Source organism: Eumetopias jubatus, unplaced genomic scaffold, assembly GCF_037043125.1.
Source record: "Eumetopias jubatus isolate StellerSeaLion01/CBP00866 unplaced genomic scaffold, mEumJub1_p1.0 scaffold_4, whole genome shotgun sequence".
NCBI lineage: Eukaryota > Metazoa > Chordata > Mammalia > Carnivora > Otariidae > Eumetopias > Eumetopias jubatus.
Genome location: NW_028274810.1, coordinates 105,937,210 through 105,957,276, shown reverse-complemented (window position 1 = coordinate 105,957,276; position 20,067 = coordinate 105,937,210). Strand labels below are relative to the sequence as shown.

Genomic DNA, 20,067 nt, shown 5'->3' with positions numbered 1-20,067 from the left:
CAGGGGGCAGGGCCTGGCATACACGGCAGGCTCCAGGCCGGTATATTTTGGGGCCCACCATGAGGGCCTGGCAGGCCGATTCTTTGGGGCTGAGAGGGTCCTGGGTGCCTGGGACAGGGCCTGGACAGGCCCCAGGTCAGAGGCCCTGCCCTGGGCCAGGCTGGGCCTCCCTTGCCCCGTGTGCCAGGAGGAGGACATTTCTACTTCATGGCTGCGTGATGAGCATGGAACACGAAGCCACTGGCAGCCACCAGCCCCCATTAGGGGCAGCAGCCTCCAGGAGACCCCCAAATCCTCTGGCATCTAAGAGTGGCAGTGGGCTGGACTCAGCCCTGCAGCAGGTACCCCCACGTGGACGCTGTCCCTCCTGGCTTTCTTCATTCCCCTGCTCCTGGCACCCCAAAGTGTGAGGGGGATGGGGCGTTTCCTTCGGGCGGTCCCCTCCCCAGGCTCCGTCGCACTGGGCTGCCCCCTTCCTCCGTCCCATGCACAGGAAGCTGGCAGCTGGGACGGGCTTGTCACCAGGGCTGTCCCAAATACACGTGTGTCAGGACCCGCTATCCTGTAGGGGCTGGGCTCCCGGCTTTCCTGACCGACCTCTGTCCTGAGGTCCCTGCCCCGCGCTCACACACCGTCAGGGACAAGCCACCAGCAGGAGTGGTCAAACCTCAGGGAGGAGGCTGGATGGGGCCCGGGGGCTGCAAGCATTAAAGCCCCTTCCCTGGAGCCCGACTCCTGCAGACGGGCCCCAGAAGTATTTCCAAATCACAGGTAGGGAATAATTTCTCTCAGAGGTGTCTTCATTTCATCCTTACGGCGCATTCTAAAAAGTCAAGTCTGTCCTTTGGCAAAGACATTCTTTAATGCCCTTCTCACCATTAGCTTTGGCTGCCCTCACGCTATTTATGTCCTGGGCAATGACTGGGGGCCGCGGGGCTGATGGCCGTCCATGGACGGCTTCCAGTGGGCTCGAGCGGAGCTGGTTGCCTCCGGACGGTAAAGACCCCGGCTCTGTACCCTAGACCCCCGTCCAGGTGACTGCACAAGAGTGGGTTGCGGATGCACCTCAAACGGCAACATGCCGTTTCCCGGGGGGGGGGGTGGCGGGGGGGGACTGGCACACCCAACCCGGAGCACGTCCCCTCCCTCAGCTTGGAGCCAAGCCGCCGCAGGCAGCTCCTCCCAGAAATCTCCGGGCCTCTCCGAGCAGAGGTTCTGTCATTACATCCACGTGGTGAGGAGAAGCCAGACCCAGAGCGCCAAGGGCGCCGCCCCGCTGACCTCCTCGCTCTGCCTGGTGGCACGAATGTCACTGAACTCAGCAGGGCCCATGGGCGGGGCGGCACAGGGACAGCCAGTGCGATTCAGTAAAACCGCATCTTCTAGCCACAGGCTTGACATCCGCCATCACCTGGTCCCCCATCCGCCCCTCCCCACTCACCACCACAGGTCTCCCTCTGTGCCGCCCATTGCCCATGGACCAGAGACCCCTTCTTGTCCAAACTGAGAGAAACGCAGCACCAGTGACCTTTAACCGAAGCAGACGTGTGTCTGCGTCGGAGAGGCAGTCTTCTAGATTTGGCCTGCTCGGGCCCACAGGGCACCGAGGTCCCTTCCCTGCATGTGAGGGCCCCTTTGGCACATGGGGTTCGCACACCTGGCCACCCCCGCCGCTGTCCCCACCTCTCAGATGTGACGCCCAGGCCTGCTGCCACCTTCCCAGGGATGGGCACCTCTGGTGCTCGGGGCACAACCTAGCCTGGCCAAGCTCGGTCCCTGCACACCGGCCCCTCCTCTTGGACACGGCCCCGTGGCCTCCTTTGCCTCCACGTCTCAGCTGGACCATAGCTTCCCGGCTCGAACATCCAAGCAGTCACTCAGCTTCTATCTGCTCTGCATGTGAGATGTCCCAGCGGGCCGGGCCTGCCGTCCCCTGCCACCCGCCCGTGCGTGGACTGTGGCCCAGGGCGCCTGTGGGGTGGGTGGTGTCTCGGCCTGGCCCCAAGCCTCCGATAGAGTGTGCACCCCGCCCCCCCATGGAAGGTCTGGGAGAGGCTTGCAGACCCTGCTCTGCCCCTGAGACAGAATGGGGGAGCTCTTTGGGCTGCGTAGGAGTTGAGAATCCACTTAAAGCTGCATCTGCTCAGGGTGCTGTCAGCTCAAAGCTTCACCAGGAGAATTTAGAATCTGGGTTTCCCACAACCTCGGCCCAGTGTCCCCGGCCCTAACACCAGTGCCCCTTGCCTGGGCCTGCACTGCTCTTGGGCACCAGTGGCCACAACTGACCGCCCCCCGCCGCCTCCGCGGGTGGACGTCCAACGCTGCCGCCCCCATCCACACCCCCTTTGGGTGGGCGCCTTACTGCGCTTGGAGGTGAGCACCACGGTGGTCCAGCTCCGGCCTCCTCGGGGTCAGGTTCCCTGCCCCAGATCCTTGCAGGAATCTCCGTGGGCTGCCTCCCAGACGGAGCTCTGGGTCCCCCAGACCCAATTCCTACCCTGCAGGCCCCCCACTCTTGCCCCACCAGAGACGTGGGCGACATCCTTGATTCTGCCCCTCCCTTCACTGGCGTCCCCTCAGTGCTGGTGCCTCCACAGCCGCCATCGTGGGCCCATGGGTTCACTGCCGGGGGAGGGCCCCGCCTGCTCCAAACCCCCACTGACTTTCTCCTGCATCCTGAGCACACACCAAGGCCTGTGGCCGCAGGACCTCCAGCGCCAGCCACCCCCACTACTCACTGCACCTCGTCCTGGCTCACCACCCTGCCGCATACCGAGCCTCTGGACACTTGGCCCCTCCGGCCTCTGCTTACACCCTGACCTGGGGCATTGTTGCAGGTGCCGTGTCCTGCTGGCACTGGGTGGCCACGTGCACCCCTAACACTCACCCCCTCCTGCAGCCCCTTCTTCACCCTGTCCGCCCTGCAGGCAGGTGCCCCCCAGGGGATGTCAGACTACCTTCCGATAAAGGACCACGCTGCAGGGACACCGCCCTGCCCACAGCACAGGCCAGTGCGGATCCCCCTCCCCAGCTGCGCTCCTGGCCAGAGCCCCCACCCCTGTGAGAGAGCTGCCTCACCGCGCATCAGATTCTCTGGGGACCCCATCCTTCTCCTCCACCAGGGCCCCACGGGCCCCGAGGGAGCCGCCAGGAGAAGCAAGTGTCCCAAGATCCCCTCCTGCTCCTGATGGGACAGTGTTCTTGGGTGAGGGTCCCGCCTTGGCCTGTAGGGGCCCTTGGAGCTGCTCCCAGCCACTCTGGGGGGCACTCCCCAGCCTGGCCAGCCCGCGAGGCAGGGCCCCGACCTGCAGATGCTGACTCCAGCTCTCAGGAGTTATTTCCAAAGACTTTATGTCGATTTTAATTATCCGCAAGATAAAGGTCACTGCTGCCTCCGGGGGGCTGGGGTGGGGGACTCGTAACAGGAGGCTGCGCCGCAGGGAGATCAGCGCTTGACCTCTCTGGGAGGAAATGTCGATTAATTATCTTTTTACAGCCAACTCAATTAGACTCCCTAATCACCTGTGTAGGACGCGGAGACAAAGGCAGAGCAGCGGCCGGAGTAAACAAGCCTCCCGGAGGCCGGGCCGCGACCGTAGAACAGCCGCAGTGGGCCCCGGGCGGAGAGCCAGCCACAGGCTGGAATGTTTTCTTCATTTAAGTGAATCAAAAAAATAAATTGTTATCGGCCCCGAGGGGCCGAGAGCCGCCTCACGTGGAGGTGACCAGACACACCGCATTAGTCTTTAGAGCAGGCTCAATTAGCCGAGGAGCACGGCGCTGCCAAAGGCAGAGGACTCGTGGGGCCAGGTCTCCACGACCCAGAGAGAGAAGAGGCCGCGTGAGTGCTGGGCAGGGCCGGGTGGGCACCCTTGGGACCCTTCTCGGACGGCCCAGGTCGCCAGACAAGGTCTCGCTCTGGGCTACGTGCTCCCTGCCCACCTGTCCATTTGTCCAGTGTGGGGCTGGCCTGACCGGGCCCCAGATATTGTCTTCGACGTGACCCTGGAGCAGGACCTGCACAGTCCCAGGAGCCCCTGCCAGGAGCCCCCAGCCTGACCTCTGCCCCACATGTCCACACAGGCTGCAGCCGGGGTGGAGAGGCCCGGGGAGCCAGCCCAGACACAGACGGTCCCCACGTGGGCGACTAAGGCCGCATCCGGACTGCAGGCCTGGGGCAGGTTTGGTTCATGGTTTTATCCAGAGGCTTTCAAACTCAACAGTTTCCCAAGGAGCCTGCGTGAGAACCAGGCCAGCAGGGAGCTCGTGGGGCCTGGTGGGGAGGGGTGGGCGTACAGCCGTTCAGAACCCCAGCCCTGGGGCCCGCAGCGTGGACCAGGACCCCCGGCCCCTCAGGCTGCGCTCGGCAGGGCCCACGCCGGGGACCACGGACTGTTCCTGACAAGGAACCTGACACCTTCCTTCCCCTTCCTTTACCAAAGCGTGGAAAATGGACTTGACACAAAGCCATTGTCCCCGTTGGCCCACGTCACTTCTGGATGCTCAGAAAATAAAGGTTGTGCTGCGTGCCCCCGAACCTAGCGCTCCAGCGCGGCCCTGTCCTCTCCCGTATGTGCGTCCTGAAGGCGGCTGTACGTTGTGCACCCCGCCAAGTGGCTAAAGCATCCCCTTCCCCCAAATGCTACCCGAGTGCACACTGCTGTTTCCAGACTCTCTCCTGGAGCTCTGGGGGCTGGACTCGCAAATGGGACATGAAAGGGGGTGGCATGGCTGCCTGGGGCGTGGCTGAGGACCAGCCCCAGGATGGAGGGGACATGGGCCAGACGTGCGCTTGGGGGTGGGAGCTGGCAAAGCCCCTGGCAAACCCCCAGGACAGGGGCACAAATGTGGGGGGTTCTTCCTGAGCCTGTCTCCGATGTCCCCCCACTCCTCGCCTCCAGAAGGCTCCCCCGGCCAGACTGTTTGTACCGAGGGGCCAGAGTGAGGCCGGGCCGCCCCCGAGATGGCCGACAGGGACCCCAGCCCCTGGGGCCGAGGCGGGCAGCCCGCCGCCCATGCAGGGTGCCTCCCCCCGGGGCTGCTGCTTCTCATCTTGCAGGGACAGCTCAGCTGGGTGGGGCGGGGAGCCCCTAGGAGCGGCCCGGGGACGCGGGGTCTGACGGGCGGCTGACCTCATGATGCTTGGGCGCCAGTAAGCGCCGGGTGGCTGCCGTGGAGGCTCTGCTGCAGGGGCGGGCTGTGCGCGGACTCCGAAGCCCCAGCTGCAGCCCTTCTGCCCCTGATGCTGCCCGTCCTGGGAGGACTGGCCGGAGCTGCTCCGTGCGCTGCAGTCCCCAGGGCTCCTCAGCACAGGCCTGGGCAGAGGCCTCGGGGGCCATGAAGGGGCCCGGAACACGGCAGCTTTCCAACGTGAGGGCCACCTGCAGGGGCAGGAGAGGCCGGGATGGTGGTGCGGGGGCCCTCCGCTGGGCCGGTCCAGAGGTCAGAGGTCTCCAGACACGGCAGCAGGCCTCCCAAGAGGGATGGAGTTGGCCTCGGGCTAAGGTAGTGCTTCTCCCGGCAAAAGCGAGCCCCCTGCCCTGCGTTCTTCTGGGAAAGATGAAGGGTCTCTGTTGTGTCTCTAGGAGCGATCGGGTGAGGGAGAGAGCGCCATGGGCCAGTGGCCTTTACGATAAGGAAGCTGGACCCGAGGCCTCCAGAAAGGCCCTGCGGGGCCTGCAGACCGCCAGCCACGTGCGGTGAGGGGCCAGGCACTGAGGAGCTGGCCGTGACCAGGGGTGCAAGCACACACTTAGACATCACCCCACACGTTCTCAGCACACGGGAAACTTGCACACAGATGCACACGGTCTGCACACGAGAGTGCACACACACAGAAACACTACCGGTCACCTCATGCTTCCACGCACTGGCAGGGGCACACTCAGCCGTGCACGGCAGCCTCACCCGGCATGTGAGCTCCCACCGACAAGCGCATATCTGGCCCATGTCCCCTCCATCCCGGAGCTGCTCCTCTAGCCTGCCCTGCGCATCCCCCTGCCAGTCCAGGCCCGACTCTGCCCACCATGGGGGCCTGGGCTGGGCCTGTACCACACCCACCACCACCCAGGACAGTAGCGACCCCAAGCAGACCCCTCCCCAGAACCTTCACCAGGGGATCCTGGACAGGTGAGGGTGCGAGGTGCGCCCTGGCCTCTTGCCCTCCTCAAGTGTCCTGCCCGAAGTGGTTCCTGAATCCCAGGGGCCACACTGGGCACCAGGAGAGCCCCATGCCCCTACCGGCCGGGGCAGGGGCCGCACCCAAGCACTGTGCCCACTCCCAGTGGATGGAGAGCACTGGGGCTGACAGGAAGAAGGCCAGAGGCTCTGTGACATGGGGTGAGGGCAAGCAGGGCTCTGACCGCAGGAGACCAGGCGCCCCTGCTAGCCGGTCCCAGGAGGGAGAAGGGCTGCACACGGGCAGCTGGTCAGGTGGGATGTGTCCCCTCCCATTTGTGCCTCAATGGTCAGAGGCTAAACCTGAGGTGGATCAGGACACAAATCAGTGTCCGTCCCTGCCTGGCCTGGTGGCTTTCAGCGGTCTGGGGCCTGTCCAGCAGATAGCCTAAATCCCCCAGGGCCACGGGGAAGGGGGCTCACCCTGCCCCAAGCAGGGCTTCCTCACTGCGGTGTGGGCATGGAGACCATCTTGCGGAGCCCCCCAGGTCCCCCCTTGTAGAGGCCTCTGAGGCCAGAGCCAGGGTGAGAATGAAATCCAAGCTGGCTCTGCGCCTAGTGCTAGAGCGGAGTTTGCTGCTGCCAGAGCAGCCGTGCCCCCGAGGCCCATCCATGGGGGCACAGCACCAGCAAAGCCTGACAGAAGCCCAGGCCTGTCTGCCTCTCTCCTTTCTCTCCAGGGTCCCCCAGAGATCGGCTGCTTGGGGTCCTGCGGGTGCTCCTGGGGTTCCCGCTCTGTGGCAGGTGCTCCTGGCCCCAGGCCAGCAGCTGCAGGAAGGAGGAGAACCAGGGGGCCGAAGGGGAGAGGGGCTGCGGTCTCAGGTCCTGTGGCCACCCACCGCTCGGATGCGGGGTTTCAGGCAGGCGTGCCCCCTGACTCTTGCGTTCATCCCATTGGCCCGCCCTGCGTTGGCCTCGGAGGCACAGGGCTATCTGCTCTTGTCAGGGACATTCTTTCTGTGTGGTAGGTTCCTCGACGAGAAATTTACAGCACAAATTTCCCTTTAAAAATATGGATCTTTCATGCCAGCTACTCTACCATAATTAACCATAGAGAATTAATATTAAAACATGTTACCACCCCAAGAGGCAACGAAATTTCCAGAAGTTCTCTGCTACCCATTCCGTCACTTTTATTGTCATGATTGGATTAGCGGCAAAGGGCACCTTGATTTTTAAAATTATCTTACAATTACGGATGATTCTTCGTAGATCCCATCTGATGAATACTCAAAACCATTTGTTCAACAAATGGAAAATAGGGAACCACTCAGATCAGCTGGGAACATTTCCTGGGAGGGTTTTGTGCGTTTAAAAAAAAGAGAGAGAAGCAATCTGAGGTTCTCTCCCTGCTACAGCTTTATTAGGTTCCCAAATCCAATTTACGGGGGGGGGGGGGTGGGATTGTCTGGGCCCCTGGGCTCCGCTGCCTGACAACGTCCCTGCAGCAATTATCAGCACCTGCATTAGGACTCAATGGGCCTAAATTGCCAGGGGGCGAGCAGACACCCCACTGACGGCAATTAACATAAAAGGGCGCTACCGTTTAAAGCTGTGGGTGGGAATTACAAAAGGTTAAGCGTCTAAATATAAAAATCTTTTTGAATATAACATCAATGTGCTTTGTTACTAAAGTGTGGGTGCTGTAATTTCACCAAAATAGGGTATAGAAAACCTGGCGATCATCCACACCCATGAAATTGCCTGTTCTTCTCAACGAAAAGCACATTGTCTGTTCAAAAGTTAAAACAATTCAGCGACTGAACTATTTCATATCAACAAAATAATCAAATACTGACTTTCACAATTACATATTACTGACACGGGGCCTCTGGAAAGAGAAAGCATTTTCTCTCTTCGTTTTACTTATTTGCGTAATTGGAAACCAAGATTTTAGAGAGTTTACTTTCTTAATTGTGGGTTGGATGGGTGAGGAAAAGGGCCGAGAAGCTGGTCCCCGTGGGGTGAGGGCGAGGGCCGCGAGCTGGAAGGCGCCGGCGTCTAGCTCCACGTTCTCAGTGACTGGAGGGGCCAGGCGAACGCAGCTGGGGAAATCTGGGGATACGGCTGGGCAGCGGGCTGGGGACTGTGCTCCACATGCCCCCCGGTGTTGGCACAGGAGCTCAAGAACGTGGAGAAGCATGGATACTTGTTTTTAAGTGTTAGATGCCGCTCTGCTTTGGTTTCCCGCCGCGATGCTTCCCTGTAGGGCAGCTCCAGCCCCTTCCCTCCCTCCTCACCCCAGCACCCAACCTCCTGGCCGCTGAGAAAGGAAACCCAGAAGTACTCAAAGATCTGACCGTGAGGTGGGCAAGGACATCCCGTTGAACTGGCGCATCCTTCCGGTTCGGTTCTTGGAGTGCGGCGGGCGGGGTCGGGCGGGGCCAGACGGCGGGGGTGGAGTGGGGTGGGGTGGGCTCTGGGGCCGCACCCAGCCCTAACCCCAGGAGCCAAGGCTGCAGGGGAGGACTGCCAAGTGTCCTGTGATGCCGAGCCCAGCATGAGGCTGCTTGGGGAGCAGACCTGGTGGCCAGGCTCCCACCCGGCCCTGCCTTTGCCCAGCCCTTTGGTTAGGGAAGGGGACCCCCCAGTCCAGGACCAGGGTGGCTGCCCGCACTGTTTCTTGACTGTGAGCGAACCCTGAGACAGAGAAGGAGGGCAGGGGCCGTAGGGCCGGGGCTCCCTGTGGCCCTCAGCAGCTCCTGATGCCGTGGGACCCCATCTCCCACATTCCCATCAGTCTAACAGACTAAGCTTCTTCACCTCCAATCCCAGTTTTACCAAACCCATTGATCCGTGCCTTACAGCCCTGTCGTGGGACAGGGGCACGAGATGGAGGGGCACGGCGCTTGCGCGCAGGAGACACTGCCTACAAAGAGATGTAGAGGGAGGGCACCCACCTCGCCCCTCCCTGGAGGTGGCAGGAGGCGCAGGGCCTTGCTCTCAGCGGGGAGCTGAAGGGGGGCTCGCTCCGGTGGCTTCCAGACCCTCAGGCAGGCATGGCTGGTTGACGCGGAATAGCCACCCTCCCTTTGTTCTCTGGTAACAGAACCTGATCTTGGCTGGCAAATTGTATTTCCTGTCGCCTTGTGGCCTGGTGTGGTCACGTAACCAGGTTCCGGCCAACAAGGGGTGAGTGACGGGGTGTCCTGGGAGGGATGCTTCTTAGCAGGGACCAGCCGTCCTCCCTCTGCTTCCGGTTCCCATTGTTGGGAATAGGGGCCTGATGACTGGCACCTGTGCAACCCCCTGGGGCCACGAGGTGGTGCAAGAAGGACCACAGAGGAGAAGAGGAAATGAGAACAGGGATCCCTGGTGATCACGGGGGCCATCGCCCCTGCCTCTGAACGTCCATGTGAGCGTGAACATCAGTGGGGTCGAAGCCACCAGTCCGCTGTCAGAAGCAGGCTCCTGGGTGCGCTCGGGAGCACGGACCTGGGGTGGGGTGCTGCTGGTCAGCAAGAGCACAGCCGCGGGATGAGGCTTCAGCGGGAGCCGGGCTCCTGTCTGCTTGTGTGGTGGTGCGTGCTCGGTCATGGGAGGGCGTCCAATGGCACCTGTGACCTGGGGTTGAGAGGGAAACCCTGGGCTTGGAGGCTGTGTGCTGGGAGAACATTTCAGTGGAACCCCTGCTCGGGAACACAGGAAGTGACTTCCAGAGGGACAGTCACCTGGGAGACGTTCTGCCCCAGTCTACTTTAGGCGTGTATCGACTGGTCTCCCGGCCTGAGACCCTCCGGGCTGTGGTCTCTGCCCTGCACTTTGGAGTCCTGTCCATGTGTCCTGGCTGCAGGCCACCAGTGGTTGCTCCTCAAGACTGTCAAATGCAGACCTGGCGGCCAGTGCCCACGGCGGCCTCAGCAGGTGCCACCCTCCCCACCCCGAGGCCGGCGCACGTGGCTGTCGCCCGGGTAGGCAGACGCAGTAACTCCTGGCCGGAACCCCTGGCTCGCTGCAGGCTTGAACGGGGCGCAGGGGTCCTGGGCGAAGGTCTGGCAGAAGGAAGAGAGGCGGGATCCGGGCGCCATGCGAGGAAGCGCTGCGCCAGGCCCGCGGCAAGCGTGAGAACGACACGGTTTATGGTTTGGCTTTGAGAACAGACGTTCACTCGTCCGAGGGAAAGATTCCTGACATGTTTCCCGTAGGCATGGGGGCTGCCATGGAATGTCACACATTTTGCCGTCTTTTAGGATAAGGGATACAGAGAACTTACAAATTAAAGGTATCTGTTCCCATATAGTCACAGAATAAGCCACTTCATTAAAAAAGAGAGAGAGAGAGAGAGAAAGCCTTGCCTGCTTTCCACCCAAGCAGCTCTGGGTCTCCCTGGGGCCGTTTCTGGGTTTTTCTCGCTGGCACAAGGGTCTCGCGCACTGCTGGGCTGCCCCACGGCTGAAGCCTCCTCGACTCCACACAGCAAGCTCCCTCGGTTAAGCTATTGTCATCTGGGGTTTTCTCTTGCTTATGGTTGACCCTATCATACCCGTGGCAGAGCTGACATTTGCAATGGTTTCATCCCCTCTTGGCAGAAGGCACCAGAGGACAGACGGCCAGCCCACGTGTCCGTGACCCAGAGCAGACCCAGGCTCCTGCCAACACGTCCGGAGGCTTGGGCGCCGGCTGGGTGAGGGGTGCTCTGGGGCAGCTGTGGGGACAGAACACTCAGTGTGAATGTCCTCCAGAGTGTTCAGGGGTGGACTGGTCCCCATGAGAGGAGCAGAAGCACAGGGGACCCTGACTGGCCCCCGGTCAGGTGTGTGCGTCGCTAGTGTGCCACCCTGTGAGGGGACAGGACAGGGTCACCATGGGGTTGGCAATCTTGGGGGCAGAGGCCGCTTGTCATTTTACAGAAGAGGAGGCCTGCACAGAGAGGCTCAGCCATAAAAGGGCAGAGAAGCAGCAGCCCCACGTCTGGCGTCAGCCCCCAGACGCACCTGGCCAAGGACCGGGCGCCTTGGGTTCGGCTGCAGAGCTTCCAACAGGCAGCTGGGATGCCTGCAGAGCTCAGACCTGTGTGCTGAGCGTTCTCACAAAACCAAAGGCATGTTCCCCCTGGTCTGCCCAAAGATAATTTTCTGCGGCGCCATACCCCCATCCTAGCAAAGCTAGAAACATCTCTGAACGTGTTGGCAGCCTGAGAGCAGCCCTGCAAGCATGGGGTGAGGCCTGCTCCCCGAGCGGTGAGCCCCCAGACCTGCACGCGGGCCAGGCCCAGGCCGCCTGCACCAAACATCAAGGAGCAGACGCGGCCCCACTTTCCGGGCCTGGTTTCCACGGAGACCTCATTACAGGCTCTGAAATCCCTCCCGGTGGAAGGCGTGGCGCCCAGAAGAGTGTTTTTACACGGAAATATGAGAACTCTTCTGCCCTGCAGTGTAAAATTGCTTCTATAAACTGGGCTGGAAGCAGATGAGGGGTTGTGGTCAGGCCCCCCAGGGCTCCACCCCACAAGCCTCAAGGGCCCCTGCCTGCCCCTGAGGCATGGGGCTCCCCCCAGCGAGGGCCCAGGCCCGGGTCTGGCCATGGGCCTTGTCGCAGCACTCCGGGTCCGCCTGTCCTGCTCTGTGACTCAGAAGCACCCGTCTGCGGTGTCCAGGGCTGGAATCCTAACTGTGGGGACAGCCCCCTCTTCAAAGGGCCGAGGAGAGCGTGAACGCCCCCACAGCTAACGTGCACGTGAATTTGCCCGATGGGGACCCCTGAGCCCCGTTTACTGAGCTTGCCGTGGTCCCCAAGTATCTGGTGCAGCTGCTTCCTGTGGCAATGGCGGGCACAGGGGACCAGGCAGGATCCCATGGCCATGCTCGGCTGGGCCGCCTCGGGTAATGCAAATGCTCCCTCCAGTAAGATGAAGGCCGTATGACTGACGGATCAGGCTGTGTGGGAGGAGTCACGGCCCCGGACACAGTGAACTGCAGAGATGAAACTTTGATTTACCTCCTGAGCACTTGCTTTCCAGGAGTCATTCCGGAATAATCCATGGAAAGGCCAGGCCAGGCACTCCACGGCAGCAGGTTTTCAGGCACCAAGAGCCAAGTGCATGTGGAGATGCTGTGTGCTCTGGGCAGACGTGGAAGCAGCCGGAAAACCAGGTGAACCCGCATGACCATTAGGGCTGCATATGGCGGCTGACTTCAGCAGGTGGGGGCCCCGAGGACCGGCCCCTACACTCGGGGGTCCTGTCCAGGCTGACCACAAGCCTCCTGGTGACCGTGGCCTTGGTGGGTTTGCCTCTGGGCCTGGCCCTCAGTGTGACAGATGCAGAAACAACCTTGAGACCATCAGCCCAGGCTGCATTCTCCCACCAGGCTCCTGGAGCACGAACAAACCACCTGACTTTACACCGACGGCGATCACCAGACATGCCCGTGGAGAGTGCAGGACGGTCACTGCAGGGGGGCCCCCGGGACCCCTTGTCCCCCACCGCACCGTGGGCACTGGGTTTGCACCTGAGGGGCCTAGATGCCCAGGACAGGTAGCTCCTAGCCTGCCTTTCGGCCCACAGCCTTGGAGACTGGCCTTGCAGAGGAGAGGCCTGCACAGGCCCGGCACCATCTTCCTGGGGTGTCCTGTCTCCTCCAGGGTCACCTGGCTCCTCTAGGCTTTATTTTCCTCCTGCCCAGGTTCCGAGGCACCCGCTGTTGCCCCACATGCCCCTAAGGGCTCATGCCACCTCCCACCAACCAGGTGGCTAACTCCACTCACCAGGAAGGCCACTGAGCATGTCCCTCTGGCCCCAAGAGGTGTCTGATAGCAGCGCTGGCCCCGGGTCCCCCGTGAGGAGAGGCGGATCTCTGGCACTTTCCAGGGCAGCTCTGGGCTCCAGGCCCCCGGACTTGGGACTCCACAGAGGATAGGCGATGCAGTCAAACCCACTACAAAGGGAATGGGTGGGACTGGGCTTTGCTGGACGCCAAGCGGAGGGCGACACCTGGCTGTAGGGACTCGGTGGCCTAGGGGCCCTTCTGGGGAAGGAGGAGGGGCAGAGGGTCTTCCCTGGGACCGCATGCACCCCGCTGCGGCCCTAGTCCTCCCACCCCCGGCCCCCTGCCCGGCCCCCACCGCCTGAAGGTGCCTTTGCTTCTTCTCCACTAGACTGAGCACATCATGTCTGGCGCTCACTGCTGGGTGCCCAGTGCCCTCGGGTCCTGGCTGGTGTGGGAGCCATGCGGAGATGGGTCTGGGTAGAGCAGTTCTGGGCCATCCCTCCTTGTCCCCCAGGACACACGGGTGATGTCCAGGTCGCCCATACTCACAACGGGGTCTGGATGGGTGGCTCTCGCTTGTCCTTGTCCATTTTGAAGAAGCTGACCTCTGAGTAGGCCGGGAGCTGCACATACCTGATGCCGGCTGAGATCTTCAAAACCCGGCCATCCTCGCCTTGGAAAGGAGAGAGAAGCAGGCTGTGCCAAGGAATGGCCACCAGAAACCAGGTCTCTCCCTCCCTGGTCCTGGCCTGGGCACCTGTGAGGAGCACTCAGGAGCAATGCTGGCCCAGGCCACAGCTACATTCAACTTGAGCTCCCTGACCCCCTTCCTGGCCTCCCTGCCCCGATTCTTCCACCCCTCGCTGGGGAGCCTGGGCCTCAGGGTTAGGGTTAGGGCCCAACCTAGCTGTGCCCCTGGGAGGGCCTCTCTTCGTTGGCTGTCCTCAGGGCTTCACCTGCTCAGGGGCATGTGGGTGCCCTGGCCGGGAGCAAACACACTGGAGTTTTGTCTCCACCATGATCCTGCCTCCAGGGAGACATTGCTGCTCGTTACCCATCTCCCACCTCTGTCCCCCTTGTCCACACTCCCGAGGCACTCAGCACAGGGCCTGGTCATGTGGACTCTGGGTCCAATGCAGGAGGACAGCCAAGAACCACTGAGCAGTATCAGTGAAGGCCCGTCGTCCAGCCCCTGTGGAAGAGGAGACGTGGCAGGGCAGACACTGCAAACACTCGGACGTGGAAGGAAAGGAGTAGAGAGCCACGGCCCACTGGGGTTTGATCGGCCTCTGCTTCTGGTCACCACAGAGTACCTGGAACCAATTCATGCTCCTACTTGAAGCAACCAAAAAAGCAGACAAAATATAATAATAATACAATGGTTTTCAAGATCCTGGACCTCAGGCAAGGACAGAGGCCCCTGAGAGATGGGGGACAGCTGGTGTGGACTCCGTAACTGCCCAGGTCACTAGCTTGAGAGAAGGTGGACTGGGTGCAGGGAGAGGGACTGGGCAAGCCCAGGAGCCTCCTCAGTGAGGAAACAGGGCCGGGAGGCCGGGAGGACAGGCACACAGTAGGAGTCCCGGAGTCCTGAAGGCAGAGGAGCAGAGAGGTGCGGGGCCCCTGGGGACACAGCAGAGCACAGATCAGTGCACAAGTGCGAAGAAATGCCCGGAGGCCAGGCTAAGCGCCCCACGAGAGGGTGGGAGGGGCCTGGGCTTGTATGGGACCGGGAGTAGCGCTCATTCCCGTTGGCCACACTGGATGCCACGGCACACTGGACAAAGCTCTCAGAAGGTCTTGCTTCAACAATGGGGATAATGGCTCTCAGGCGGAGCTCACCTAACACATCATAAAGGCAAAACCTGAAAGGATCAAATTGTCTCTGTGTCAACTGTGCCCCAGAACAAAGTCCAACAAGAGTTATGGGAACACAGAAATACCCAGCCCCCAAATGGTAAAATTCTCAATGTCTGGCACTAATCAAAGATTACCAGGCAAAGAACGCAGAAAAGTATGGTCCATAATGAGAAGCAACCAACTGAAACCAACCCAGAACTGACCCAGATGTGAGAATTAGCAGGAAAGCACACTTTTTCCAAGTTTTTATAACTGTATTCCATGTGTTCAAAACATAAGTAGGGACACAGAAGATATAAAAACAAAGTTGAACTTCTAGAAACAAAAACTATGAGAAAAAATATACTGTATGTGGTCAATGACAGATTAGATATTGCAGAAAAAAAGATTCATGAACTTGAAAACATACCTATAGAAAGTACCCAAAATGAAACACCAAGAGGAAAAAGGAAAAAAAAAGAAGAAAAATGAAGGTAAAGAGAAAGGGGGGAGGAAGGGGAAAAAGAATCCATGAACAGTGGGGCAACTTCAATCACCCTAATCCATGGATAATGGGGCCCCTAAAAGAGGGGAGGAAGAAGTTGTGATGGAAAAACTATTTGAAGAAATAAAGGCTGAAAATCCTCCCATTTTAAAAAGATTTATTTATTTATTAGAGGGGGAGAGAGCAGGAGCACACGAGCCAGGGGCAGGGGGAGGGGCAGAGGGAGAGGGAGAGGGAGAGAATCCCAAGCAGACTCCTTGCTGAATGCAGAGCCCAACACAGGCTCAATCTCACAACCCTGAGATCATGACCTGAGCTGAAATCAAGAGTTGACGCTTAACCAACTAAGCTACCCAGGCACCACCTTCCTTTTTTAAAAGATTTATTTATTTAGAAAAATTCCCAAACTTGATGAAAACTATAAACCCACAGATCCAAGAAGATCAATAGATCCCAAGCACAAGAAACATGAAGAAAACCACACCATGTCACATCAAAAATAAAACTACTCAAACCAGTGATAAATAGAAAATCTTAAAAGCAGCCACAGAAAGAGCATGTTTGGATAAGGATGACACCAGACCTCTCATCGGAAGTAGTACAGACAAGAAGACAACGGAGCAGCACCGCTGTACTGCTGGGATGAACCAGAATTCTATACTAGGTAAAAAAATATCTATGAAAAATGAAAGCAAAATCAAGATGTTTCCAGATACATGAATACTGAAGAATTAATCTCCAGCAAGCATGTAGGACAAAAAATGTTAAAGGTTAAGTCCTTCAGGCAGAAGGAAAATGGTATCAGGTGGAAATCTGTATCTACAGAAAGGAATGGGGAGAACTAGAAATGGAAACTATGGGGGTAAGAGATGGGATTTCCTTTTCTACTTGTTAAGTATTCTCTGAAAGATAAATGACTATTTAAACAAAAGTAATAATTATGAAGTGTATTCAACATTTGAACGTCAAACGTATAAAAACATTAGCATAAAGCTTGGAATTGTAGAAAAAGAAGTATATACTATTGTAAAGTTCTTATATGTGAAGTAGTGTGGTAATCACTCAAAAGCAGACTGCGATAAATTAAAGATGTATACTGTAAACCTTAAAGTAACCCCTAAAATAAGAAAACAAAGGGCAATAATGAATAAGCCACCAGAGGAGATAGGATGGAATCACAAACAATACTCAATCCACAAAAGGTAGGAATAGAATCTAAAGAGGAAAACACAGCGGTGGCAGATAGAAAACAAACAGTGAAATGGTAAGTTTGAAACTGTTATATCAGTAATTATATTAAATGTGAACGGTGTAGGGCGCCTGGGTGGCTCAGTCGGTTAAGCATCTGCCTTCGGCTCAGGTCATGATCTCAGGGTCCTGGGATGGAGCCCTTGTCTGGCTCCCTGCTCAGTGGGGAGTTTGCTTCTTCCTTCCCCACTTCCCCCTCTCCGGCTTGTGTGCTCTCTCGCTCTCTCAAATAAATAAATAAATAAAATTTAAAAAACCCCAAATAAATGTGAATGGTGTAAAAACTTCAAAGATAGATGTGGTTAGATTGGATGAAAAGGCAAGACCCAACTATATGTTGCCTACAAAAAGCACACTTTAAATATAGACTTAAGTAGGTGAGAAGGAAAAGTATGGATAAAGATACACAATGCTGATATTAGTTAGGAGAGAGCCGGAGTGACTATGTTAATATTATAGGAAGTAGTTGCCAGAGCAATGACTACGCCGGGGATGAAAAAGAAAATACTGCAGTGATAAGGGGTCAGCTCATTAAATAACATAAAAATCTGAGATTTCAATATACCACTGCCAGTAACTGATAGAACAAGCAGACAAAAAATCAGCAAGCATATGCTAAACTTGAAGGATAGTATCAATAAAATACACCCGATTGATATTTATAGAATATTCTATCCAACAAAAGGAGAAATCATAATTCTTCTCAAAGTACACACACAACACTTACCAAAATGGTACAAATTCTATGAAAAAAGTCTCAATACATTTAAAGGGACAGTAGATATACAAAGAGTGACTCCAACCACATGGAATTAAGTTAGAAGTTAATTACAGAAAGATCTCTGGAAAATCTCCAAGTATTTGGAAATGAAACAACACACTTCTAAATAACTCATGGGTCATCAAAGGAAATCAAAAGGGAAATTAGAAAGCATTTTGAATTGAATGAAAATGAATGTACAACTTATCAAAATTTCCAGGATACAGCTAAAGCAGTACTAAGGGGGAAATTTATAGCAATAAACTCTTGTATTAGTAAAGAAAGGTCTGAAATAAATGACCTTGGTTTCCATTTTAAAAACGAAAAGAAAAACAAAAAAGAGAGAGAGAGCAAATTAAACCCAAAGTAAGCAGAAGCAAGGAAATAACATCATAATAGGAATTAATGAAATAGAAATTAGACAACAATAGAGAAATCAATGGAACCAAAAGTTGATTGTTTATCAATGAAACTAATAACTGGTAGCCAGACTAGTCAGGAAAAACAGAAAGAAGACATCAATAATCCATAGTAGGGGGGCCCCGGGTGGCTCAGTCGTTAAACATCTGCCTTCAGCTCAGGTCATGATCCCAGGGTCCTGGGATCGAGCCCCGCATCGGGCTCCCTGCTCAGAGGGAAGCCTGCTTCTCCCTCTCCCACTCCCCCTGCTTGTGTTCACTCTGTTGCTGTGTCTCTCTCTGTCAAATAAATAAATAAAATCTTTACCAAAAAAAAAAAAAAAATCCATAGTAGGAACAAAAGAGGTGGTATCAGTGCATTAAAAGGAGAATGAGGGAATATTATGAACAAACTTATGACAATAAATCTGACAACTTAGATGAAATGAACAAATATTCCTTCAAAGACATAAAACACCAAAGTTTACTCAAGAAGAAACAGATAACCCAAATAACCTTATATCTATTAAAGAAATTGAATTAGTAGTTAGAAGTCTTCCCACAAAGAAATTGCAGGCCTCAATGGCCTTCATATTGAAATCTACAAAATATTTAAGAAAAAATAATACTAATTCAACACAGACTCTTCCAGGAAATTGAAGCATGAGGTCAGCATTACCCTGATAGCAAAACCAGACTAAGACATTATAAAAAAATTGGGGGCACCTGGCTGGCTCAGTCAGTGGAGCATGTGATTCTTAATCTTGGGGTTATAAGTTTGAGCCTCACATTGGGTACAGAGATAACTTAAAAATAAAATCTTTAAAAAGAAAAAAAAAATTCAAGACCAATATCTTTCATGAAAGGACATGCAAAAACTTTAAACAAAATTTTAACAAATGGAATGCCTGGATAATTCAATGGGGGAAATAACAGCCTTTCAACAAATGACACTGGGACAAGTGCACATTCACATGCAAAAGAATGTTGTTGGACCCCTGCCTCACACCACACACACATGAAGATTAACTCCAAATGGATCATAGTTCTCAGTGTAAGAGCTAAACATATAAAATTCTTAGAAGAAAATACAGGAGTAGATTTTCATGACTTTGAGTTAGGCAGTCTTCTTAGATATGAAACCAACAGCACAAGCAACAAAAGAAGAAAGTAGGCAAATTGCACTTCATCAAAATTCAAACCTTTTGAATTTAAAGGACACTACCAAGAAACTGCAAGACAATCCACAAAATGGGAAAAAAATATTTGCAAATCAGATATTTGATAAGGGGACTTATATCCAGAATACATAAAGAGCTCTTAATAACTCACATCAAAAGGCGAGCTACCCATTTTTAAAATTATTTATTTAAAGGTTTTATTTATTTATTTGACACACACACAGAGAGACCACAAGCAGGGGGAGGGACAGAGGGAGAGGGAGAAGCAGTCTCCCTGCCAAGCAAGGAGCCCAACTCAGGGCTTGATCCCAGGACCCTGGATCATGACCTGAGCCAAAGGCAGACGCTTAACTGACTGAGCCACCCAGGTGCCCCAAGTTACCCCCCCTTTTTTTTTAAATGGGCAAGATCTGAATAGATATTTCTCCAAAGAAGACATACAAATTGCCAATAAATACATGAAAAGATACTCAACATCATTACTTGTAAAGGGAAATGCAAATCAGAAGCACAACAAGATACCATTTCATACCCAGTAGGACGACTAGAACCAAAAAGACTGATGGTAACAAATGCTGGCGAGGATCTCGAGCAATCAGAGACCTTGGTCATTGCCAGTGGGAATGTAAAATATTGCAGACAAATGAAAGAAAACACATCCAGACTGGAAAGTAAGAAGCAAAATTAAGAGTCTCATGCTCTACCGACTGAGCTAGCTGGGCGCTAGTAAGAAGCAAAATTAGATGATTCTCTATATAGAAAAATTCTAAGAAATCCTCAGGAAAACTAGCAGAGCTAGCAAATGAGTTCAGCAAGATCAAAGGATATAAGATCAATATTTTAAAATCAATTGTAGTCTAGTATTTCTGAAATAAAGGTAAGGAAACAATTCCATCCATAATAGTATAAAAAGAATAAACATTACACATTTATTAGTGAATAAATTATAATTATTATAAACTAATTACTGATAAATTATTTATCATTTATTAATAAGTTTTAACAAAAGAAGTGCAAGACTTGCACACTAAATATTATAAAACATTGGTGAGAGAAAGTAAAGATATAAATGGGGAGGTGTCCCATGTTCATGGATGGGAAGATGCAGTGCTGTTAATGGCAGCTCTTCCGGCCAGAGTCAACGCAATGCCTAACAAAATCCCAGCAGGCTTTTTTTTTTTTTTTTTTTGCAGAAATGGACAAGCTGATCCTAAAAAAATTGTATAAAATATAAAGTTCCCAGAATAGCCAA

General features: G+C 55.1%; 1 protein-coding gene across 1 annotated transcript in view; it reads right to left on the bottom strand.

Moving 5' to 3' along the window:
- The window catches only part of MORN1 (MORN repeat containing 1), a 52,878-nt gene that overhangs the window by 13,936 nt on the left and 18,875 nt on the right, over window positions 1-20,067 (bottom strand). Inside the window, exons 9-12 of the mRNA XM_088022646.1 lie at window positions 13,434-13,557; window positions 12,942-13,052; window positions 8,000-8,008; window positions 5,854-5,869 (exon numbers count right to left, since the gene is read on the bottom strand). Of these exons, the coding sequence (XP_087878772.1) occupies window positions 5,854-5,869; window positions 8,000-8,008; window positions 12,942-13,052; window positions 13,434-13,557 (260 nt within the window). The remainder of the gene's footprint in view (window positions 1-5,853; window positions 5,870-7,999; window positions 8,009-12,941; window positions 13,053-13,433; window positions 13,558-20,067) is intronic.